General features: G+C 46.8%; 2 protein-coding genes and 1 long non-coding RNA gene across 5 annotated transcripts in view; 2 read left to right on the top strand and 1 right to left on the bottom strand.

Annotated features, from left to right (window-relative positions):
- PDPK1 (3-phosphoinositide dependent protein kinase 1) overlaps positions 1-16,518 on the top strand; it is a 104,366-nt gene extending 87,848 nt beyond the window's left edge. For all 3 annotated transcript variants that reach the window (XM_019541802.1, XM_019541803.1, XM_019541804.1), the window contains one exon: positions 9,207-16,518. In XM_019541802.1, coding sequence (XP_019397347.1) covers positions 9,207-9,236 — 30 coding nt within the window. In that variant the 3' untranslated portion in view covers positions 9,237-16,518. The remainder of the gene's footprint in view (positions 1-9,206) is intronic.
- Positions 1,287-9,198, bottom strand: LOC109314585. Its single transcript, XR_002102320.1, has 2 exons — positions 8,949-9,198; positions 1,287-2,935 (listed from the first exon to the last, which is right to left on the bottom strand). It is a non-coding gene; the product is annotated as an uncharacterized LOC109314585 (long non-coding RNA).
- A 5,066-nt stretch (positions 16,519-21,584) lies between the features above and the next one.
- UBE2I (ubiquitin conjugating enzyme E2 I) overlaps positions 21,585-21,801 on the top strand; it is a 19,053-nt gene continuing 18,836 nt past the window's right edge. Inside the window, exon 1 of the mRNA XM_019541808.1 lies at positions 21,585-21,727. The gene's annotated coding sequence lies outside the window, so the exon portion shown is untranslated. The remainder of the gene's footprint in view (positions 21,728-21,801) is intronic.

The following is a 21,801-nucleotide window of genomic DNA, read 5'->3' as shown; positions in this document are numbered from 1 at the left end:
AAGACATGAAAAAGGTTCCCGAGTGACATGTATTGTAAAGTGTTAACTTTTTTCTAAAGTGACACATTCTGCCCTTTGGGCAGGGGGCTGGACTCGATGATCTCCCGAGGTCCCTTCCAGCCCTAATGTCTATGAAACATTGCTAATACTGATCAGTACCCTGGGACCTCCAAGATGCAGAAGTGTCGTAAGGGAAGATTTGCTGACACGTAAACTGTCGTAGTCAAATACCACACAGCATGCTTCATTATGAGATGTTGGACAGTGCTAGCGTATAGAAAAGCTACAAAATCTTGTAATCTGAGATAGCTTTCACTAAGTGAACCTAGCATGTCAGAGCAGCCATCTCTTGCCTGCCCCCACCCCTCTGCCCACCATCTAGCAGAACGTGTCACCACTGGGACTTTGAACACACAAATTCGGTAGCAGGCCCTGCCCTTGCTCACCCTGCTGTCAAATTCCCAGCACCAGCAGGACTACCCCCCCAGCCAAGTGAAAAGGCTCCATGGGTTGGATCTGGGCTGTATCTTGGACACCCCTGGCCTAGGTCAGAGAAGCTAAGGAAGGAAAACAGCCTCCAAGGGCTCTGGCCATGGGTATTTGCATTTTTTTAAATACAGTTTATATATTTTTTGCCATTTGGCGTTTGAGTTAGATTTCTGCCTAAGCTCAGTTTTACTCTGATTTCTGCCAGTTATAACTAGTTGAATAAATTCCTCAGCTTTCAAGTGAAATGTAATAATGTGCAAATTCGGAATAACAGCTGACCGTCCTGAGGAAAGCAGCCTCCCTACCAGCTTCTGGGTGTGTTGAGGAAGAGGTAGACAAGGCTATTTGGGTCCATCTGGTATCTTTTTATTAGACCAACTAAAATAGTTGGGAAAAAACAATTTAAGCAAGCTTTTGGGTTCAAAAACCCTTTTTCAGGCCAGGGAAATGTCAGCAGTCGGTGTGTGCTCTTCCTGGATGGAATGAAAAGTAAAGAAACCAGAGGCTGGGCTGGGCTGCATACAAGACAGGCAGTCAGTGAAGATGTAGATTGAGAAGTCAATGGGTGAGAGACAGGCTGGGGGGGAGGGAAGGGGGATGAAGAGGTGCCACTTAACCGCTGTGTCATAGCTCCGATGCCCCGGTAACTTTTAATCTAGCTCAGGGAAGTGAAGTAACCTTTGAGGTGATGGCATCACTATTTCAGTGGCATTAATGATAGCCATGGTACAAAGGCAGATTGTTTCAAAGAATTCTCCATTCCCAAATCCCATTCTTTTCCACACCCACTTTCTTAACCTGCCTCTGGAGAAGATGTCTAGATCCTATTCCTGATGTTTGCCTCCAGAGCTAGGTTTCCAGGTGCTAAGAGTGCACGCACACATGAAGCTGCTACAGAGCTCTCAGATTTCTGGTACCAGTTGTAGTGCTTTTGAAAAAACTGTCTCAGCACATACTGTGCCTTTTCATTGCGTTGAATGACGGCTGTACTGAGTAGCACCATTAAGAGCTCCCCACTGATACATAGGACAGATAGGAAAACGGGTTTTCCTGCTGCTTATCTTTGTTCCTGCTTGAGATTGTCTGACTGATGTGTGGATGATGGGGTCAACTTAAAAAAAGCCTCAAGTACTTCAAACAAGTACTTCAAGTATAAGTGGATTGTACTTTGCCTTGGCTCTGACTCACTTGTAACTTTTCTTTTCCCTTCCTTTCTTTACACTTGCTGCATGCTGCATGCCGCTCAGAGCGAGGATGAAGAGACGGATTACGATATGAATGACTCAGATTAAGTGTAAATGTGATGGTGAGCACTAGCTGCTTTAGGACTTTACCCACATGCTTTCCACTGTCCCATCCAACCCCTACGCCCCACCAGTAACATCCTTTGGCTAGCCCTGGTGTACTTGTCCCGTGATCGTAGTTGCCTTTTTACCTAGTATCAGGTGAAAAATAGTAATAGATCTAGAGTAGCATCTGTTGCATAGATGGTGATAACATAAGATGACCCCTTCTGGCTTCCGTGCTTTCTGTGATAAGTAACACTTCTATTACCAGTTGCACTGATGGGTTCTGTTTTTTTCTCAAAGCTATTCTGGGACACGGAAAGTGTCTTATTTCCACTCTAGTGGCAAATATTTTTGGATAGAAATTGTTCTCTGCAGTTTCTTAATTACACTTCCTGAAGGTTTTTTTGGTCAACTATTTTGTATTACAGCAGTGTTTAACAGAAACACATAGTACCATACCTTCACTAAATGTCTGGGTTGGCAATATATTAACAGACTCATCCTTCTGAAATTTAAATCAGCAAAGATAATCTTAACAAAATGCAAGATGGAGTTGAAAGCTCTGTATTCTGTCCTGGCTTAAGCCCCCTATGAATACAGGCAGGTCATGTGGTCATTGTGCTCCGGTCACTACGTGTATAAAAGGGAAGAACCCACCTGGGTACCGGTCATCTTGTATTACTGTTTGGCGATCCTCCTGTAGAACGGGCTGTTAAAGTTCACATCACTTGTGAGAATGACGAAGGAGCAAACTTAGAGTTCTTAAAGCCGCGATCTGGAAGGACAACAAAGGTTTCTGCAGGAAATGGTCCCTTGGTCTGGTATTAGCTACGTCTGTTCTGCTGCAACGCTTCTGTTAGAGACTGGATTCCCAGGTAACGCAAACTATAGTGAAAACGCTGAAATCAATGGAAGTTAAAGATGTTCATCTCATGGGATCATACTCCAACTTCTCATCTGTACAGCTAGAAATACAGTCTTTATGCCGATTCCTTCAGTGCTGCTTGCACATAAATTAGAAAAGCTGTTTATCTTGAGGTGCTAAAATGTTCCAGAAGCAGACACAGTGTCACAGTAGCTGCTGCCAAGGTAGGAGAAATCTGCTCACCAGTTGCTTCTGATACAGTCATCTGCTTCAGGAGAATCTAATCCTTATGCTTAAATAAATAAATAGGCTTTATTGTCATAAAGAATATTCCAGATGTACATGAGCATGCACTCATGGACTCTGTCCACAGATGGCTCCAGTGCCCTGCTGCTTCATGAAGCTTCTCCAAGAGTGAAAGTGGACAAAGCATCTTTGCTTTCACACCTGTTCAGAATGCTTTGTGCAGCAGGAAACACAACAGGTATATTACTGCCCAGCCACGGTTTCAGGCCAGCGGTAGATACGAAAATGGAGTCACTGAGCAGGGACAGAAACGTAATAGGAATCCCAACCTAATAGCAAGGAGGAAGATGGTGGCTGCCTCAGGCAGTTCCTTTCCTCCTACCCATGTAAGTCTAGAGGTTTAATCCTTTGGAAATCAGGTGCCTAGTAAATTTCCAGGCCCTGTTAATGAGGGAAGGTGAGGCTTGAGAGGGCAGGGAAATGATATGGGAAGAGAGCAAGAGAGTGGTGACGTAAGATGGGGAAGATGCACACTGCTGCAGGAAACAGAAGATGAAGTGAAGCCAGGAAGAAAATGGCAAAAGCAAGAGAAGTAAGTGTGGACTGTATGGTGCCCTGGTTTGGAATTACACATTCTGAAGAAGGTTGTCCTTGGGTTGCCTCTCCATGTCTCGGCTGTGGGATGCATTGTCTCATAGATTGCTAGGCGCTGGAAGGGACCTCATAGATCATCAGGTCCTGGCCCCCTTCACTAGGCAGGAAAAGACAACTGGGGTCAAGTGACCCCAGCGAGGTGACTGTCCTGTCTCAGTGCAGCTCTGAGGTGTGGCCAGTATGTATGTGGTAACTTCAAAAGTGGAGGGGCTGCCACCTGGGAGCATGCAGTAGCTCTTCTAGAGCCAGCGTGTCTTCAGCAACAGGCCTTAGATGCATCCTAGTTGCAGAACTCGGTCAGGCTGCTGATGGAGCACCATGTGCACTTCTGTGCAGTGTTGTTCTGTACCTGTCTTCAAGATCTGAGGCCCAGTTTGACAAAGCACTCAGGTCCCTTTTCACTGGAATTCCTCATCCCACCTTCCTGAATGAGACGCCTGTGGCAGAAGTTGGCCTATGCAGAGGCTCCTCAAAGGAGAAAGGACTTGGATTTGAAGAGCTAGTGGAAGGACTTCAGGTAGCCAGGTGCAGGCCCCTTTGTCCCCTCACCCTGGGGGTGTTCAGAAGTGATGAGGAAGGACGTGGCAGTGGAAGAGTAGTGGTGAGGGACCCCGTGGTCTAGGTGCAGCTGTCTGACTAGTACTTGGGCAGTGCACTTCAGGAGTGGGAATATGCAGAGTCCATTTCGAGGAGTCTCCGTTACAAGGAAGCTTTTTTCCAGGGTGATGTAATTTGCCCACACAAGCTAAACTAATAAAAACGAGAATGAATGAACTCAATCAACCTTTGTTTGCAGATGCTCCAGGCTGGAAGTATGATGTTAAATAGATTAAACAAGTTCATTACTACATCTTTAAAGGGATGCCACTCCTGTGCAGAAACGAACTCTAGAATTCATCATATGGTTTAGTCAGCTGCTTTGGGGCTGGGGGGTATGACATCACAGGTGGTTGCATAGCACTTAGTAAGTATATGGTGGTGATGTTTCCTGGATAATATAGCTAAGGCACACATTTGCTGCCATATGATTAGCTTGAGTAGTAAGATGCATGCTTCTGAGATTCACTTAACATGTTGTACTGTGCTCAGAGTAGGGGTGGTCTTCTGTGTTTGGAAAGCTCCCACACATTATGGGCACTACTATAATATATGTGGGCACTGGTGATTGACTATATTACAATTAAATAGAGCAGTTAATTATTTCTTAGTTGGAAGGGTAAGGAGTGTAGTTGTGAGATCCGTGGCAGCACAGGCATTCTTCCCCAGTCCCTTTGTTAACAATTTTCAGTAATTTTTTTTTTTAAAAAAGGGCTGGCATACTCAGATTTCACTTGTGTTTTTGTCTGCAATTTCTCACTCAGTGCTTTTAATTAACAGCCTAGAGTGCTGAGGTTTATTAATGATGAAGTACATTAATGATGAAGTACAACAAGTACTGTTTGACTGAGAGGTGTTCTAAATATTTATTAAAAGCTATCTAAAAATCTTTGCTTAGATATTCATAGACCCACTAATTATGCTGTTATCTGCTCTCCTAATCTAGAAAGGATCTGACCACCAAATAAAATCCAGGTGCCACCAGCAGTACTGTTGGTGAGTCAATAGGTGGAACCCCTCTGTTAAAATCGTTCTGAACCAGGACCCCAGTGCAGACCTAGGAAGCACTGTGCTCCTGCAGTTAAATACTTCAGAGTAAAGCATACACCTGAGGGCCCTTAAGAACTGTGGTCCTGGTAGATTTCTCAGCACATGCACAGCAGGACAGATGCTATCCTAGGTGACTACAATCACTTTACCCCTTGTTTTGTTTTTTAAAGAAAAAGAAAATCAACCAGCAAAACAGAAACACACCCAGGAAAAGCATAGTTTTATATTGCACGAACTCGCCCCTAAGTATATGCCAAACTTCTCTTAAAACAGGTATTTCCTTTTAAACCTCAGGTGTGAAGCCACTGGGCTGTTACACCTCTGAAAATGGAAGCTGTTTATAGTGCTGTGATGTGTTTCCAGGTGTTAATGTAAGCTGGTGATGAGCTGGACTGTGCTGCAGATTCCACTGGAAGGATTCCTTAGCACAGGGGTAGGCAAAATGCGGCCTGGGGCCCACATGCAGCCTGCCGGCCATTCTATCAGGCCCGCAGGGCCCCTAAAAAATTTAGAAAATTAATATTTATCTGCCCCTGGCTGCCTGTCATGCGGCCCTCAATGGCTTGCCAAACTCAGTAAGCGGCCCTCCGCCCAAAATAATTGCCTGTCCCTGCCTTAGCATGTTTAGCTTCCGACATCCTTTTTGCTGGTGATGGGAGCCGTGTGCCTTTCCTGGCACCACAAGGGTGAGGTATCAGTTGGGCCTATTTCCACTGACTGCTCTGTAAATACTGCTCTGTATTTGTGTGCCCTGCACGTTCAGCACTTTGTTGCATCGTCTTTTCTGCAATCAGTGCTTGCCCCTTCACTTGTTCATAGGTTTCCTGCAGAGCCAGACTGGAACTAATTTGCCATGTCACTGTGCTCCTCATTACACTTGCCTATTGCATTTAAGGCCCCCGAGACTAGGAATGTTAAGCACTCAGATACCAGAGAACAGAAACCAGGAGCCCTTTCCTGAGGGAAGGAGGCAAAAACAATTTGTGGCAAAAAGGTCCAAACCATCAGTAGGAAGCTGGGGGCAAGCAGAGGAGAAATGGGCTCCCTGTGAACAGATGGCACAGGGTGGAGTCACCAGATGTTTCAGGGGCACAAGCTCAAATGCTGTTTTCTCCTGAAAAAAATATTTTAAACCCTACCTTTCCAAAACCTAATTTCTGAATTGAATAATTTTGCAAACAGGCTTCTCTTGGCAAAAATGGGCATCTGCCCCTTGCCCTCACAGGGGGAGGACAGGCTCAGCTCTCATGGCTGGGTGTCACAGAGTGGGGCCTGCAAGCGGCCATGAGCTTGCTAGCACCCCCTGCCATGTCAATTAAGGTGGTCCAGCACCCTCTACTCGCCCGCCACGTCTTTGTTCTTAAGTTCAGTTATGGGAGGCTGCCTACTTCCACCTTGACACCTCGCTGGTATTACCTCCGTTCCACGTGGGGTACCCCCAACACCCCCACCCTTATGGGCAAATGCGTGCCTCCTACCTCCCCTTCAGCATGCCCCAAGCCTCGCAGCTGTTCCTGGATGTTTATTCTGTCCTTGCCCTCCGACGCCTTCTCTGGTGCCCCTTGGGCTCATCCTGCCTTGGTGCCCCTCTCTGACACCCCCGGGCCTGCCACCCACCTGGCGCCCCTGGGGCTTGTCACGCCCCAGCACCCGTCTCCAATCTACCTGGGCCTACCACGCCACTGGCACCCCGCTACCGGTGCCCCTGGGCTGGTTAAACAACCTGCACCCTGCTACCGGCACCCCTGGGCTTGCCTTGCCCAGGCTTCGCCCCACTGGGCCTGTCTTGTGGTTCTTCCGCCGCTCCTCGCCCTCTCTGGAGCCTCTCACCCACTCTGGGGCCTCTGCCACACCTCTCGCGCCCGTTGCCCCACTCTGGGGCCTCTGCCACACCTCTCACAGCTGGGGCTACAACCCCCACACCCCGAGCGCCTCTTCAGCACTCCTCGTGCTGTGCCCACCATGGCACTACTCACTGGGCCCCTGCTGGGCACCAGGAACCCCCAAGCTACTGGGGAGCCCCCATGAGGCCTCCTCACACCCCGACAGCCCCAACCAGTCCTCCGGTATAAGGATGACTAAACCATGAAGCCAAATGGCTCTAACCCACACCAGAAGCCTACCGGCTTACAACAGAATCATGAGCCCCGAGCTTACGAACCCAGCTCCTCTCAATGCTGGCTCTTTCCCATACCTCTGGCATCTTTGCAGCTGGCCAAACCACCACCATTGACTCTGCTGCTCAGCTCTCCCACAGAGCTCCTGCAGCTGCCAGAGGGGAACTGCTACCCTAGACCCGGCCTGGGCAGTTTATAAAGGCCTGGCCCTGCCCCCTTCTGGTCACCTGACCTGTCTGGTTGTTGCGGCAACCAGCACCTGAGCTGCCTCTGGAGATTGGCAGCTCCTTAACCCTGTATTAGTCACAGGACATCTCCCTGATCCTGGGAAAGAGTGCAACAGAAGGGGTTTGATATATGAACTGGTAGTTCATTTACTGAGGCAGATTTGTACCAGATACCTGGTTAGCAGAGCAGGGTTGGAGTGATGGGTCTGCAAGTGTCTGTAGGCTCTGCCTGCAAACGTAGAGTCTTGCAGCTGTGACACTGAGCTAATTGAATCCTATGGAAAAGTAGTTCTTGGTGTCTGTCTGTGGTTGGAGCCCACTCACTGTGAAGTTTAAAGCCACTTGAGTGCCTGCCTTTTATGGTGAAAAACAGAGTACTGGACAGGTAGCATGTGGAAACTGGAGCCCCACAGAGTGTAAGGACCAGAATGCTTTGCAGGCATAAAGGGACTTGCACAAGCTGATACGTTACATGAAAACATAATAAACACAAATATTACTGAGTGATCAAGCAATTAAAAGAAATAATACATCAGCCAACAGGTAGCATTCGTGAAGCCTACCAAATTGTTCGATGGAGAGAGCAACCTCACCTTTGAATTTGCCATATACGTTGTGCCCTGGGTTGCTTTAGGAATTGGGTCAGATGTGGCAACTATGAATAACCTGTTCCGTACAGACACTGGCCTCACTCATATAAACTCTTAGGGCAGTTTTACATGTGCATCGGAGCAGACTCAATTAATACCACTATTGCTGTGTTTCCATCAGGTTTGCTGAGCACATCTTGTATTGCTTTTGCACTTTTTCATGCTGTTCTAACTGACAGAGGTTGCAGCTGAAACAAAGTTCAAGAAATGTTACAAGAGCAAGGATAATTAAATACATGTGATTAATGGAGTCTGCTGGAGTCTTCTCATTGGAACGCTCCAGTGTACTGCAGCGCTATGTGTTCAGTGTCCCACGTTTCAAAATGATGGTGGGGATGCTTTGACTAAAGCCTATTGAATGAGCTTTAGTTAAAGTGCTCCCACCACCGTCTTGTACTGCGGGATGCTGAACTCATGAGGCGCTGCGGGTGGTTTAATTAGAGTGGCTCTAATGAAAATGCCCCACCCTGGAGAGCATGTATAATCAGCTTTAAGCACTTGATTCCCAACATTATCCATCTGCAGGTTCTTTCCCACTATCACTGTGTCCGTGCCAGGTTTGCTGGGCACATCTTGTGTTGCTTGTGCGCTTTTTCATGCTGTTCTAAGTGACAGAGGTTGTAGCTGAAACAAAATTCAAGAAATGTTATGAGAGCAAGAATAATTAATGAAATAGAAGTCCAGACAGCAGGTGAGCTCCCTTCCGCAGTCACAAGTAGGTGACAACAACATTGTCCTCAGAGAAGCTGGCCCAGTCCACGTACCTGCTGTTCCTGCAGCTTTCCTCTTGCTCATGTGATTTGCGTGACTCATGGTGACCTGTTCATTGAGGTGATTGACACCAGGCAGCCAGTTTTTGCTCTTCTGTGTTAAGGCATCTGTGTCAGGAAAGTCCATAAACTGCCTCTTTGTGATGTTACCACCCAGCTGAACCACGGTGACTTTTCCTCTGTGGTGCCCAGGCTTTGGGTGTGATATTTGGGGAATTTTCACTTATGTGATTTTTTAACTATCTCTTCCAGATTTTGCAAGAGCGAGGTTCCAGGATGTGAAGACAGTATTGAACACTGAAGATTTTTTTCCTCTTTTATTCCAAGATGCAGTGAATTGTCACATGGAAGAGGCTTGGCTGTGAAAAGAAGAGATCTGGTTTAGACAATTTTCTGTTGTTCTGGGTTGAACCATTTTTGCCTATAAGCTGGTATAAACTGGCTGAAAGCACTGCAAGATTACTGAATGGGAATAGATTCTGTGAGAGAGTGTGTTAAGTTTTGGTTCTAGTGCATGGTTGTACTCTCTCATGGGCTGACTAATACTGGTCACATGGAAAGAAACCATCATGCACTCCTGTTTTCCTATGAGACATGTAGCACTTACACCTGGTGCTGGCTGACCCAATGTTGATCAGTTTGAAGTGGTTTTGGTATTAATCATGAAAACAATTAAAGGACAATGTACTTGGTGCTACGTATATATTACAGCCCGTAAATGCAAATATTTGGGCCTACATTGTTTCAGAATCAATGGCAGCCCCAGTTTACTGTCTTACACTGCACATTCCTTATGGCTCTGTGACATGCTGTCTTATGTAAGAATGGTGCAGGAGATCAACTGAAACTAGCATGTAAAAAATTACATTCCAGGCAGAGGTCCCATAGGAGAGGAAGGGTGCACATCATGACTGGAGAGATGGCTTATTTTAATATACAAAGGGAAGACTAAACTCAGAGACAATGTCCCTTGTCTGAGTCATTCCTCCTGTCAAAACTTCCTCCTGGAATAGTTAAGCTCCAGTCTTAGCCAGATGTTCGAAAGGAGAATCAGTAATTTTTAAACATGAATTTTACACCTGAACATCTGGTCTATTTTTTCCAAGTGTCTGTTTCTACCCAAATGTATGTACTTCTTAAATTGCCTGTAAGTGTTGAGTTCCTCTTGGGTGTCATTAGGTATTTTTGAGAGCTGGCGCTTTTTTGAATACATAGCCCATTAGTGCTAGATTCCCATCTCTTTTGAGTGGGTTTAAAATTGCCCTGAAGTGTGAACATGAACTCACCCAATTAAAAATTGGAATTAATTGCTTTGAATATTCAGGATGTTTACAAGTCCATCTCTATGTTGTTTCAACTATGCAGTTCTTTCTGATTTTTTGTAAGAACGCTGTGTGCAAACATGTGACTCAGTTTTTTTGGGACAGGCCTGTGGTAACTTAATATGTAAGTCTGGAGCTTTTGTTTTAAACAAAACCATTACCATGATCTTTGATTTTGATGGAATCAAATTGACAGTAGGAAAGCTCTCAGTTCTTGCAGCTTCACTGGCCTACACAGCTTCAGATGGAGCAGCTTAAAAAGGCTTGTCAGAGACTGTCTGGAATTCTAAAAGCATTTCAGCCTGTTTAATGAAACAACCTCAGCATCTGTGCGTGTACCATATCTTCTGTCACTGAAGCGTGTCATGCTTCACGTGAAACCAGACTTGCAAGCGCCTAGTGTCCACCTGTAGTTTTTTTTAAACTGTTGTACGCTGGGAAAAGTATGCCTGGAACTGTTTGTAAAACCATTTCTACTAAGTAGGGCAAGCAATGGGCTCAGTGTCCGTCCGTGCATTGAATGCTTGAAAGGGTTTGATACGTGTTCTGCCCCATGGGCATGGCCTGCACAGGAGGCTGCTGCCCCTCTGCGGTACCACATACAATGCTTGTCTTTCTTTAAGGTGTTAAAACATAATTGAATTTACTAAAATGGAATTATTCTGCAGGGGAGATGTTTATACTTTTATACTTTTTTAGGCATCCATATTTTATCAGGTTAGAGTTAATGCCTAAATTTCCCCTAGATAGTAATAAGTAAATCGTATGTATCTGAAGATAAGCATAATAGTTGTTTGTTTCAAACTGCATATTAAAGCACTTCCTCAGCTGCAATAGCCACTGTGTTTCAAGAAGCTTGACATGACCCATGTTCTTCGGCCTCGGTGGCTCGTGGAATTGTAGCCTGTCAGGATTCTTCATCTATTCCTGCTGTGCTCTACAGAGGAAACTCGGCATTAGACTAAAGGGTTTTTAATGTCGGCAAATAACCCAAACATTCTGTTGATATTCCAAAATCTGCATTTGTGTTTTCTGTTTCATTGTTTAGTACGCAAAAGCAGAAGTTTTGGTTTTCATAAATTAGCTGAAATCCTCAAGGATGACGGCAGCAAAACACAAGTAACAAACAGAGCAAATTGAACAAACTTGAAATTATTTATCAAAGGGGTCACTTTTAGAGAGGCTTTTTTCACTGGAATATTTACCATTTAAAGGGTTTGCATTTTTTAGTGGGATTATCTGCAGCCTGGTTTACATTGGACACCTCTTATAGCAAAAATTGGGGGAAGGGGGGAAGTTCTAATCATTTTGCACTTTCTATGTCTGATACCTCACAGAGTTGTTGTCTGTCTTTTACTTCAGCAAAAAAAGAAAAAAAACCCAAAACGAATAGTCAATTATAAACGACATTGCAAGGTATCATAGCAAACCACCACAGCTACTCCTCTGTTCTTGCTGTTACTGTTATTAGCTTCAGACTTTTGAACATCTGAAGTTTTCTCTAAGGTGCAGGTACTATCAAAAGACTCTCCAGGGGACCAGTATTTTCCCCTAAAGTTTTGGGGGTTTTGCATTTGAAACTGAAAACTTCAGAACATTTTGCTGTGCTAATGAGATACTCAAGTCTAGGTCTACATGAGGGTTTTAACAGCAAAGTTGCGTGGGTTGGGAGTTGGCGGTGGGAAATTGTTGAGATGCTGCCAAGAGTCCTTTGAGTTGAGCTACCCTGAAAATGCCTTCAGCCCAGTATAAGCTACGTCCTCACCGTGGGTTTCTGGTGGCAGTTATGGTGAAGCTTTTTGCCATGTAGCCGAAACTAAACTCTTCACATTTGGACAGATTCGCTTTATCCCTGAGGCAAAACAGTATTGCAGGCCAAGGTGTAATATCCTGAGCATGGGTAGATTATTGAGCAAAAGAATGAAGCAAAAGGGACACATGACACAATGGAGCAATCATGGTAGTTTTTTGTACAAGAGAGAATTTGTCTGGCTGGTTATCAACATATGTAACAATTGTATCAGTACCAGCTATCCTGATGCAGCTGTTACATCTGCATGATTCTGTAGCAATCAAGGGATAGCAAAACTGTTCCAACCTTTAACCTTGCTTCGTTCAAGGTCAAGAGTGATTTAGCACCCACATGTCACCACAGGGTTGGATACGCCGATGCGTGCTCCTGAGCAGCAGCAGTTCCCCCAGCTAAAATGTTTCTGTCTGTGCCAGTCTGTATTGTGTGCAAAGCCCAGTTTCCTGTCCTCACTGTCCAAGCGTCTTCCCTGTCCATGTACTTGAGTCCTTTGGAGTTCCCTGCGTGGACTGAGGGGCTGTAAGAATTGGCCCTTGCCTGTGTTGCAAGGTGTGTCACGGGGAAGCGTAAAAGGACCACGCCTTCTAGCTGACATTGTTCGGCAGCAAAACCTGTAGTGTGGACCCGACTGTGCTAGCATAGCTGCTCGTTCGAGGAAGCAGGCGTAGTCCTGACACCACAGCAACTCCTGCCAGCAGAGCTGTGGCCACACAGGAAGATGTGGCTGCCTCAGTGTTGTCCCTGTTGTAAGCAGCAGCAGCCCTTTGGTGTCGGCGTGCCCCTGGACTGATGTTCACTGCGATTCTTTAAGTGATTTTAAAAGTGGCACAGATGTTTTGTAACCACCCTCCCCCTTTTCTTTAAACCTGAGTTTAAAACTCGTAAAAAACCTTGATTTTACCACAGACATCTCTTTACACTTAAACCAGGGAAAAGCCAGCATTTGGGATTTGGTTTTGTCGAGGCCTGTTATTTGGTGTTGGAGAGGGAAAGGGACTGGAAATAAAATGTGCATACCTGTCACCTTTTCTCAAGCAATGGTGACTGAATTTAATTGTATTTCCATAAATAGTCTTACCCAACTCAATCTAATCATATCTAGAAGCCTAGACTCTCAAATTGAAGTCTCCGCTATTGAATTTCCAGTTCTCTGTGACCTAGGATCATGTTCTCAGGTGTCTGCTTCACCTGCAAACTCAGCCTGGCCTTTGCAAACCAAGTGAGCTGCTTTCATCTTTCAACACCAATCAACAATTCTGCTAGAAAAAAATTAAGGATAATTATATCTGTGCACCGTCATTGTCTTGGTTTTTGTCCTGGGTGACAGAAAGTGTTTGCACAGATATAACTGACTGGAAGTTAGGAAACTGCTCTTGATGAAAATCACAATAAAAGGCTGCTCTTTCTTCCCTAGCTGCATTGATTTTCAGGGCTAAAAGTAAAGCTTTCTTATTTTGACAGGTCCGATTCTGCTTGTGTTCAGGGAAAGGAGCAGGTTGGCTTGGCGAGAGGGGTGGTGTTTTCACAAAACCATTCTTCAGACTAGAACAGCACTTCCAAGCTTAGAGAGGGGCTGGCGGGCTGTGCAGGCACAGGGAAGCACTGTAGAGACCTACTCCTAGCAAACAGACCTATGCAAGCTCTTGGGGAACCTCTGCTGGGCACGAAGCAGCATCACAAAAGAATGAATTTGAAGTGCAAATAGCAAGTTCTGGCTGAAGTAAATGAAAACAGATTAATCCACCTTTTGTTCTGGCATGTGGTGACAGTCACAGCTCCCTGAGGAGTGCTAAGAGGGTGTCAGAGAGGACACAGGCTTTTCATCCAAGCAGAAAGTGAGAGAGAGAGCCTGGAGTGGCAGCATAGAGCTTATTTGGTGGAAGTGTGGAAGGACGGGGAAGAACCTTTTACCTCTGTCTGGTTCTCTTCTTTCATACTGCAGACTTGCCCTTTCACCAGATCTGAACGCAGGTCTCTCAAACAATGCTACTCTTTCAGTTGGTCCCAGGAGCTGCTCTCCTTGGAACATGTCATCCCCCGAGAAACATCCCTGTTGGCTCTGAGACCGCCTCTGGTTTCCCATCCCATTGCTTCAATATTTGAAAAACATTTTTGAAATGTGTATCACCTGACGCTGCTCTCCCAGTCTGTTTGATACCTGTTTAGATTGCATCTGTTTCAAGCTTTCAGGTTCCCAGTTAGTTACATACCCAGATCTCAGAAACAGGCAGAATCCCATAAATATTCACTTAAATTATGTGGGACCCTTTCCAAACTCCTTGTATGGTTCCTTCTAGTATCTTGTGGCTTGCTGCAACAGGCAACTGTCTTTAAAGGCTTACTGCCAAACTGAGGCTTTAAAGGGCTAAAATCTACTATGCTTTATTATTCAGTTTGCCTAGCATAACTGTCAGATCAAAGGAACTCATTATTTTGATACTGAAATGCTAAGGGCTACAACACTTCCCAGGGCTAGTCTGAAGGTCCAGTTGCAATTAGACATTGTGCATAAATCATTTTGAAAGAGCAGCTTTTACATTTTTCTACAACTTGCAAATTCTGAAAATACTTGCTAGAAAAACTGAGCTGATTGCAAATAATAGATTTTATTCATGTGTGTTTGATTTTGTTGCTCTGCAGCCTCTATTGTTTTGGGGCAGCAAGTAGACACAGCACAACTGTCCATCCCTTTATTTTTTGGAAATGTTGAAACTGAAGAACTGTTGGTGGAACTAGGAATATGGGGACTTGGGGAAGATCCTCTTTCCTCAAGGACAGTTGCTGGAGATCCCTTTTCAGGTTAGCTTCCTTTGACTTTAGCCGGGCCTACCAAGGAATAAACTGCTGTAAGACTCAGCCATTAAGTTCTATTGTGAATGCAGCTGCCGTTGAATGTTGAAAGGGCTCTTACTAGGGTATAGATGATGCTTAAAAGTGACCACGGTGAAGAGTGGAATCTGTTACGGTATAAACGGTCACCGTCCTACTTCCAGGTGGTTTCACTTCCCTTTTTCCTTAAGCTGTAACACACACAGCTGTCCCTCTCATAGGCTGTTAAACCTAAATTGTCAGCACCTTAACAACAATCACATCTGGTTCATGCCCCATTTTAAGAATTTTTGTTAAAGTTTATGCACAACTTAAGTTGAACTTGGCCCAAGTAAGTTTGTTAGGAGAAAGTGAGTCCACATGAACTGTCAGCCAAATTGCACCAATCCACCAACTTGGAACCAAGTCAGAACATCTGAGTGTTCCTTGCGGATCGCTGAACAGGTAACTGACGCAGCCATCCTCAGGCCCCATTGGCTTGGGCCTGATACACACACAGTATGAAAATCTTCCTTTCCCATGGGCTGGCCAGGCCTTCCTACTCAGTTCAGTTTTGTTGGGCTGGCAGAAAGTTATGCATTAGCTGTTAGTGTTAGGGCCCAGGAGGACACACTTTTGCAGCATTTTATTTCCTGGATAGTGGATTAGCAATAACAGTTTCCTTTTGTGCCAGTTCATTATCTCTGAAGTGTTCTTATTGCAGCAAAGTTTGGATTCTGACATGGCTTTAATGCTTTTGCATTAGCCAAGATTATTAGCACAGAAATGGATGTTGAGTTGAATCCGGGCAGTGTCCCTGGATGAACATCTAGTAGGGCTTCCCAACTTGTTTTAAGATGGTTACAGTTAGCTATCATTTTTAGAACAAATATACAACTAAGATGTGTGGGTGTTTTTTAACTTCCTTTTCATAACACTAGCTTATTGTAAATTGCATGAAATAAACCTGTTTCCCCTTTTAAAATATTGTCTGATGTTTGAAATCTTTTTTCCCTCTTAAATTCCTGTGGTGGTGAACACTTAAGAAAATATCATACTTGCCCTCCCACCCCCAAATTTCACATGCTTGATTTCAAAGTAGTCAGTAGTTAATGTTTATCCCGTGATCTAAAGTACTGACAGTGGGTGGTGGGTTGGTTTGTTTAGGGAACAAGCTCCGCACTGCCTCAAGCCTTGCTCAATAATGGCTATAGGCACTCTTTAAATATTCAGTGGAGAATTAGGAGACTCATGTTTTATTCACTGCCTAAATAATGTTTGGCACTAACCAGTCCATTTGTGTAATTTCCCCCCATGGCTGCACTATTAGAAACCTCCATTCCATCCACTGAGCTAGTGGATAGCTGGTAAAGCAGGGGCCAGAAATCAACACAGATGAAAAATTGGGTTTTCTTAGCTCAGTTTAATTGCATTTTTCTTTAGACCTATTTTAAAAGCAACAAACAATATCAAGGATGAGATTTACTGTAATCAAGTAAAATAACTTTAAATAATAAATATTAATTCAGTACACATTTGCTGCCCAAGTTTTATGGACCGTTTAAACAACTGATCCAGGGAAGTCACTGGCTAAGTACCTAAAAACAAAAGTGTACTGAAATGATAAAAATCACTCTTTTGACAACTCTTCTGGAGGCAAAGCAAAAATGTTTCTTCATTTCAGTTTACTCAGTTCAGTCCAACTCAATTACTAGATTATTCAGGTCAAGAATTGGAAGTTAAAAAGTAGGTAAGACTGTTTTCTTCTTTCAATCTATGAATAAACAGACCAACTGGTTCTAACACCTAGGACATAATCACCAGAACAATCCATTCAGTTCACTATCTATACTATCCAATACTTCCTTGGCTGAATAAATCAGTTACTTTTAAATGCAAAACATGTTTTGATAAACTCTTTTTCTTATGTATCCAGCATATTTAATGTAGTTTTACTTAACTAATTAAAGAAATGTGAAATGCTAGTTTTCTGCATTTAATTGAATCCCAATCTCCATACGTTGCAAGTAAAAACTAAATAGGAAATGGCATATACCATTTTTCTGACATAAAATATAAATATTGAGAATCCAAAAAATGTTCTACAGCTATGTACCTGCTTCAGAGCATACTGAGTATATCCTGATTTACACTAATTTGGAACATACTTCCTAGTCTATATTTAGCTGAATACCTACACGTCTTAATCAGCAAATGTGAAACTTCCCTTAGTAAAATAACCAGTGTACACATTCAGAACTGTAGCCAATAGTTTCTAGTGTCGGAAGGGACCTGAGTAGATCATCTAGTCTGACCCCCTGCCATGGCAGGAAAGATTACTGGGGTCAAACAACCTCAACAAGGTGTTCATCTAACCTGCTCTTAAAGACCCCCAGGGTAGAAGCCAGCACTTCTCTTGGAAGTTGGTTCCAGATCCTAGCCACCCTGACCGTGAAGTAGTGCCTCCTGACATCTAACCTAAACCTACCCTCTGCCAGCTTGTGACCGTTATTCCTGGTCACTCCTGGCGGTGCTCGGGGAAACAGTGACTCCCCCAATGCCTGCTGATCCCCCCTGACTAGTTTATAACAGGCCACAAGATGCCCCCCCTCAGCCTTCTCTTCTGGAGGCTGAACAGGTTCAGGTCCTGTAGCCTCTCCTCAATGAATTATTTAAACAAAAAACGTCTTGCTTACTGACTAAAATTCCAATTTGAGCCTTTTGATTTTAAATTGAACCACCCCAGCACAAATCATGGATACCAGTCATAGCAACTGCTCAGTGTATCTACAGATTATATGAAGTACTGAATTGTTCCCATAACATAAAGCATATAAATAAAATGTAGAGAATAAGCATCAAGGGAGAATCTTTGTGCAATGTTTAATTAAGCTTTGAATCTTGGTGTGGTAAGATGCTAGTGATGCAAATTTAACTGCATGGATTTTAAGAAAGAATTTGATGCTTCCATGCAAATGCCAGGACTATCTGCACTGTCACTCACAGGAGGGCAGAATGAAACGGGCCAACCATGCCTGTCCTGGAGGGTGTAATTTGATCACCACCTGCAGCTACGAAGCACTTTTCCATTCCTACTTGTAAACATCAGCTGGATTCTATTTGAGTGAGCTTTTGGTGCTTTCTCTTGCATGGTCCTCAATGAGTGAAGGAAATGCAGATTAGATGAAAGTGCTGTAAGGTGGATACATAACTAGTTGGATTATCACGCTGGAAGTGTAGTCACCATTAGTTCCATATCTAGTTGGAAGGAGGCATTGAATGGGTTCCCTGGGATCTCCCTTGGGTCCAGAGCTGTTTGCATATCTTTGTGAACTTTTTGGAGGATGAGACTGAGTGCACAGTTAGCAAATTTGCAGATGAAACCAAGTTGGATTTCATAGACATCAGGGCTGGAAGGGACCTCAGGAGATCGAGTCCAGCCCCCTTCCCAAAGGGCAGGAAGTCAGCTGGGGTCATAGGATCCCAGCAAGATAAGCATCCAATTTACTCTTGAAGGTGGATGGAGCTGCAGACACTGCAGGGTGAGGCTAGGATCCAGAACGGGTGAGCAAAATATGGCCTGAAAGCCGGATGCAGCCTGCCAACTGATTGGACCTGGCCATGAGCAGATGCCCACCAACTGACTGTATCAGCTTGCAGCTGCCCCTGCACCACACTGCATGGGGCTGAGTCCGCTCTGCTCCTGCACCAGGACCACCAGAGAGCACCCCAGCCAAGGCACACAGCTTCTCAGCGGGACTACTCAGTTACCCTGCCTCCAGTGGCTCTTCCTCCTTCTGCCCCCGCTGTGCCACTCAGTGCAGCAGGCACCATGGGGAAGCCATGGGGATGCATGCAAGGCAGCAGATACCCAGCACGCAGGGCTCTGGCTCCAGCTCTTGGCTGTCTTCTACCCATTCCTGATTCCCAGTGTAATAAGCAGCCACCTGTGGGCAGCTGAACAGGTGGAAGGTGTCCAGGACCTGGAGCCCTGCACACTGAGGCAGGAACTGCCTGGCTACAGCTTCTCCCTGGCCTGTCTGGGTACCTGGCTCCCAGCAAGGGTCCTTACGGCTTCCCTGCACTACTGCTGCCCAGAGAGGCACAGGAGGAGCCACTGGAGGCAGGGGGAGCTAAGCAGTACCTGGCCAGCTGTGAGAGCAGCCCTGCTGGGAAGCTGTGCCGGCCACAGCTGAGGTGGTGCTGTCTGGTGGGCTTGGCCCCATGTGGAGCACTGTGGAGTGGATGGGGGTGGGATGAATTCTGCTGCACACACCCCATGCCCCCCTTCCTTCCCCACCACTGGTCAGCTCCCAGGACCCAGTACACAAGTGCTGCCCCCCCAAAACATATAAGAATAGGACTTTATTTCAAACTATTAAAATACATTACAGTAGATGTTTGCAGCCCTCAACAGCTCATCAAAACTCATTAAGTGGTCCCATCCAAAATAATTGCCCACCCCTGATCCAGAATGATCTTGACAAGCTGGTCCAAAATGAACTGAATGAAATTCAATAAGGACAAGTGCAAAAGTCCTAAAGGTAGGATGGAGCAATCACAGGTACAAGTACAGGCTAGGAATGTGTGGTCAGGCTGCAGTGCTGCAGAGACAGACCCGGGGGCTGGAGTGAACTGTAACTTGAAAATGAGTCTTGCTCCAAACCAAACCAAACCAAGGAACCCCACATCCTGGGCTGTATTAATACCACTTAGGCGCTTAGCCAGTGACTTCCCTAGTTCAGGTGTTTAAACTGTCTTTAAACTTGGATAGAAAGTATGTACTGAATGAATATTATTTAAATACAAATTAAGGGAAGGGATTCTTGTACCCTTTGCAGCACTGGTGAAGCCTTGTCTGAAATGCTCAGTTCTGAGCATCACGCTGAGAGAAATGTGAACAGATTAGATTTTCATGGACAGGCACAAAAATTATTAGAGATCTGGGAATCTTGATTTAGGAAGAAAAGCTGAAAGAACCGGGATTATTTAGTGTAGGGAAGACTGAGAGGGATTTGATAAGTCTTCAAATACCTGAAGGGAAGTTATAAAGAGGGGTTAGTCTCTGTGGGCACAGGAGACAAGACAAAGAGAAATGGTCTTAAATTGCAGCCACAGACATTTATGCTTAATTTTAGGAAGAAGTGTTTCACTGTGAGGGTGGTTAAGCATCCGACCGGCGCTGGAACCTCCATCCTTCGCGGTCTAAGAGCAGGTTCGAGGATCACTTGAACTAGATCGGTTGAGTCAGGAGAGATCTTCCCTTGAGCAAGGGATTGGACAATGTGACCTTCAGAGTCCCTTCCAGCCCTACTTTTCTTTGGCTCTTTAATAGGCTTTAAAAAAAAATCTAGTCATTGATTTGCCAGGTACGTTGACAAGAAGTTGATTACAGAGGGCAGGGCACACAGTGCAAGGGGGCCCAGAGTCTCTCGCAATGCTGCCGACACAGGTGAGACCTAATGTGACATTAAGTGACCAGACACCTAAGAGGACAGCTGCCCACAGTCAATCCAAAAGTCCACTGGGAAGAGTGGGATCCACACAGGTTGGCGTTTCCTGCCAAGACTGTGGGTGCTTGGGGGCTGCAGTGCTGCGATGCCAGTGGCCAGAAGCAAGCACTTGCTGGGACGCCAGCTGAACGGCCGAGCCTGTGATGCCCACCTCCCTCTCGTGCCGCAGACATGTGCATCCCCTGGCACGGCGGCTCCAGCACCCAGTGTAACCCAAGCAGCGGAGCCCGAGCTGTGGCGGGCAGCCCTACGGGGGCGCAGGCTCAGCGTGACGGGGATGCCTTTCTGTCCATCTCGTGCCAATTCGGGCGTGGCAGCAGGGCCCTGGGCCCGCTCTGCAATGCAGGACATGTATTGTACTGGGCAAGCACGGCCCCAGGTCGATACCAAACGTCGGTACCTGCTGCAACACAGGTGCGGGTGCCTGGGCCGGAGGAGAGTGTGTGGGGCAGAAACAGGCCCCGCGGGGCTCAGCGCTGCCCAGGACAGGACGGAGCAGCGGCTGGCGCCGGCCACTGCGGAACGGGCCCCGAGACAGCGCCTCCCCCAAAAGCTGGCCCGCGGCGATGGCGATCGCAAGGCTCTTTCCGGGCTGAGCCCCACAGACACGACACCCGCGCGGGCAGCGGCCCCTGCCCCGGGGCTGCCCAGACCTGAAGCAGCAGCGGCGGCGGCGGCGCAACCGGCTGGTGCAGCCTTGTCTCGGCGAGCCCCGGCCTCTCCGGCCCGCCCGCTCCCCCGGGGTCCGCTCGGCCCTTCCCTGCGGCCGCGGACTCGTCTTCGCGCGTGCCAGAGCAGGGGCTGCCTGCTCGGACGCGACACACGAGTTGCCCGAACGACGCCCGCGGCCGAGGCCGAACAGCGCCGCCGCGCCCCGTACAGCACCTCCCCGCCCCGGGTCCTGAGCACCCGAGGCCGCAGGTGGCCTCCTCGGTGCCTGCAGGAAAAGGCCGGCATGGCCGCGGGCTGAGCACAGCGCGCAGCGGAGAGGACCGGAGCTGGGCCGAGCCGAACCGGGCCGCGCCGCCGACACTTGCGGGAGCCGCGCGCCTCAGGCACCATCCTGGCCACCTGCGGGTCCTACGTGCTGCGGGGGTGGCCGGCGTGGCGGACGGGTCGGGGCGAGGGTCAGAGCGCGTCGGCGCAGCGGGACGGACGGGTCGGGCGGAGGGACACGCCGCGCCGCGCCGCCGCGCTCCGCGCCGAGCAGGAGGGAGGGAAAGTCCGGAGCAGAGACAAAGGGGGGGAGCGGCCGGGAACATCCGGGTCACTCGCCGCCGCCTCAATCCGGGACACGCGCGGGTGCTGCGGCCGCTCACGGTGAGGCCCGGCCGGGAAGCGGGGGAAGGGAAGGGAATGGCCGGGCCGGGCCGGGCCGGGGGAAGGCGGGGGCC

Source organism: Crocodylus porosus, unplaced genomic scaffold (genome assembly GCF_001723895.1).
Source record: "Crocodylus porosus isolate Cpor-Errol unplaced genomic scaffold, CroPor_comp1, whole genome shotgun sequence".
Lineage (NCBI taxonomy): Eukaryota > Metazoa > Chordata > Crocodylia > Crocodylidae > Crocodylus > Crocodylus porosus.
The sequence above is the reverse complement of the archived record's forward strand: the minus strand, read 5'-3'. Positions and strand labels throughout refer to the sequence as shown.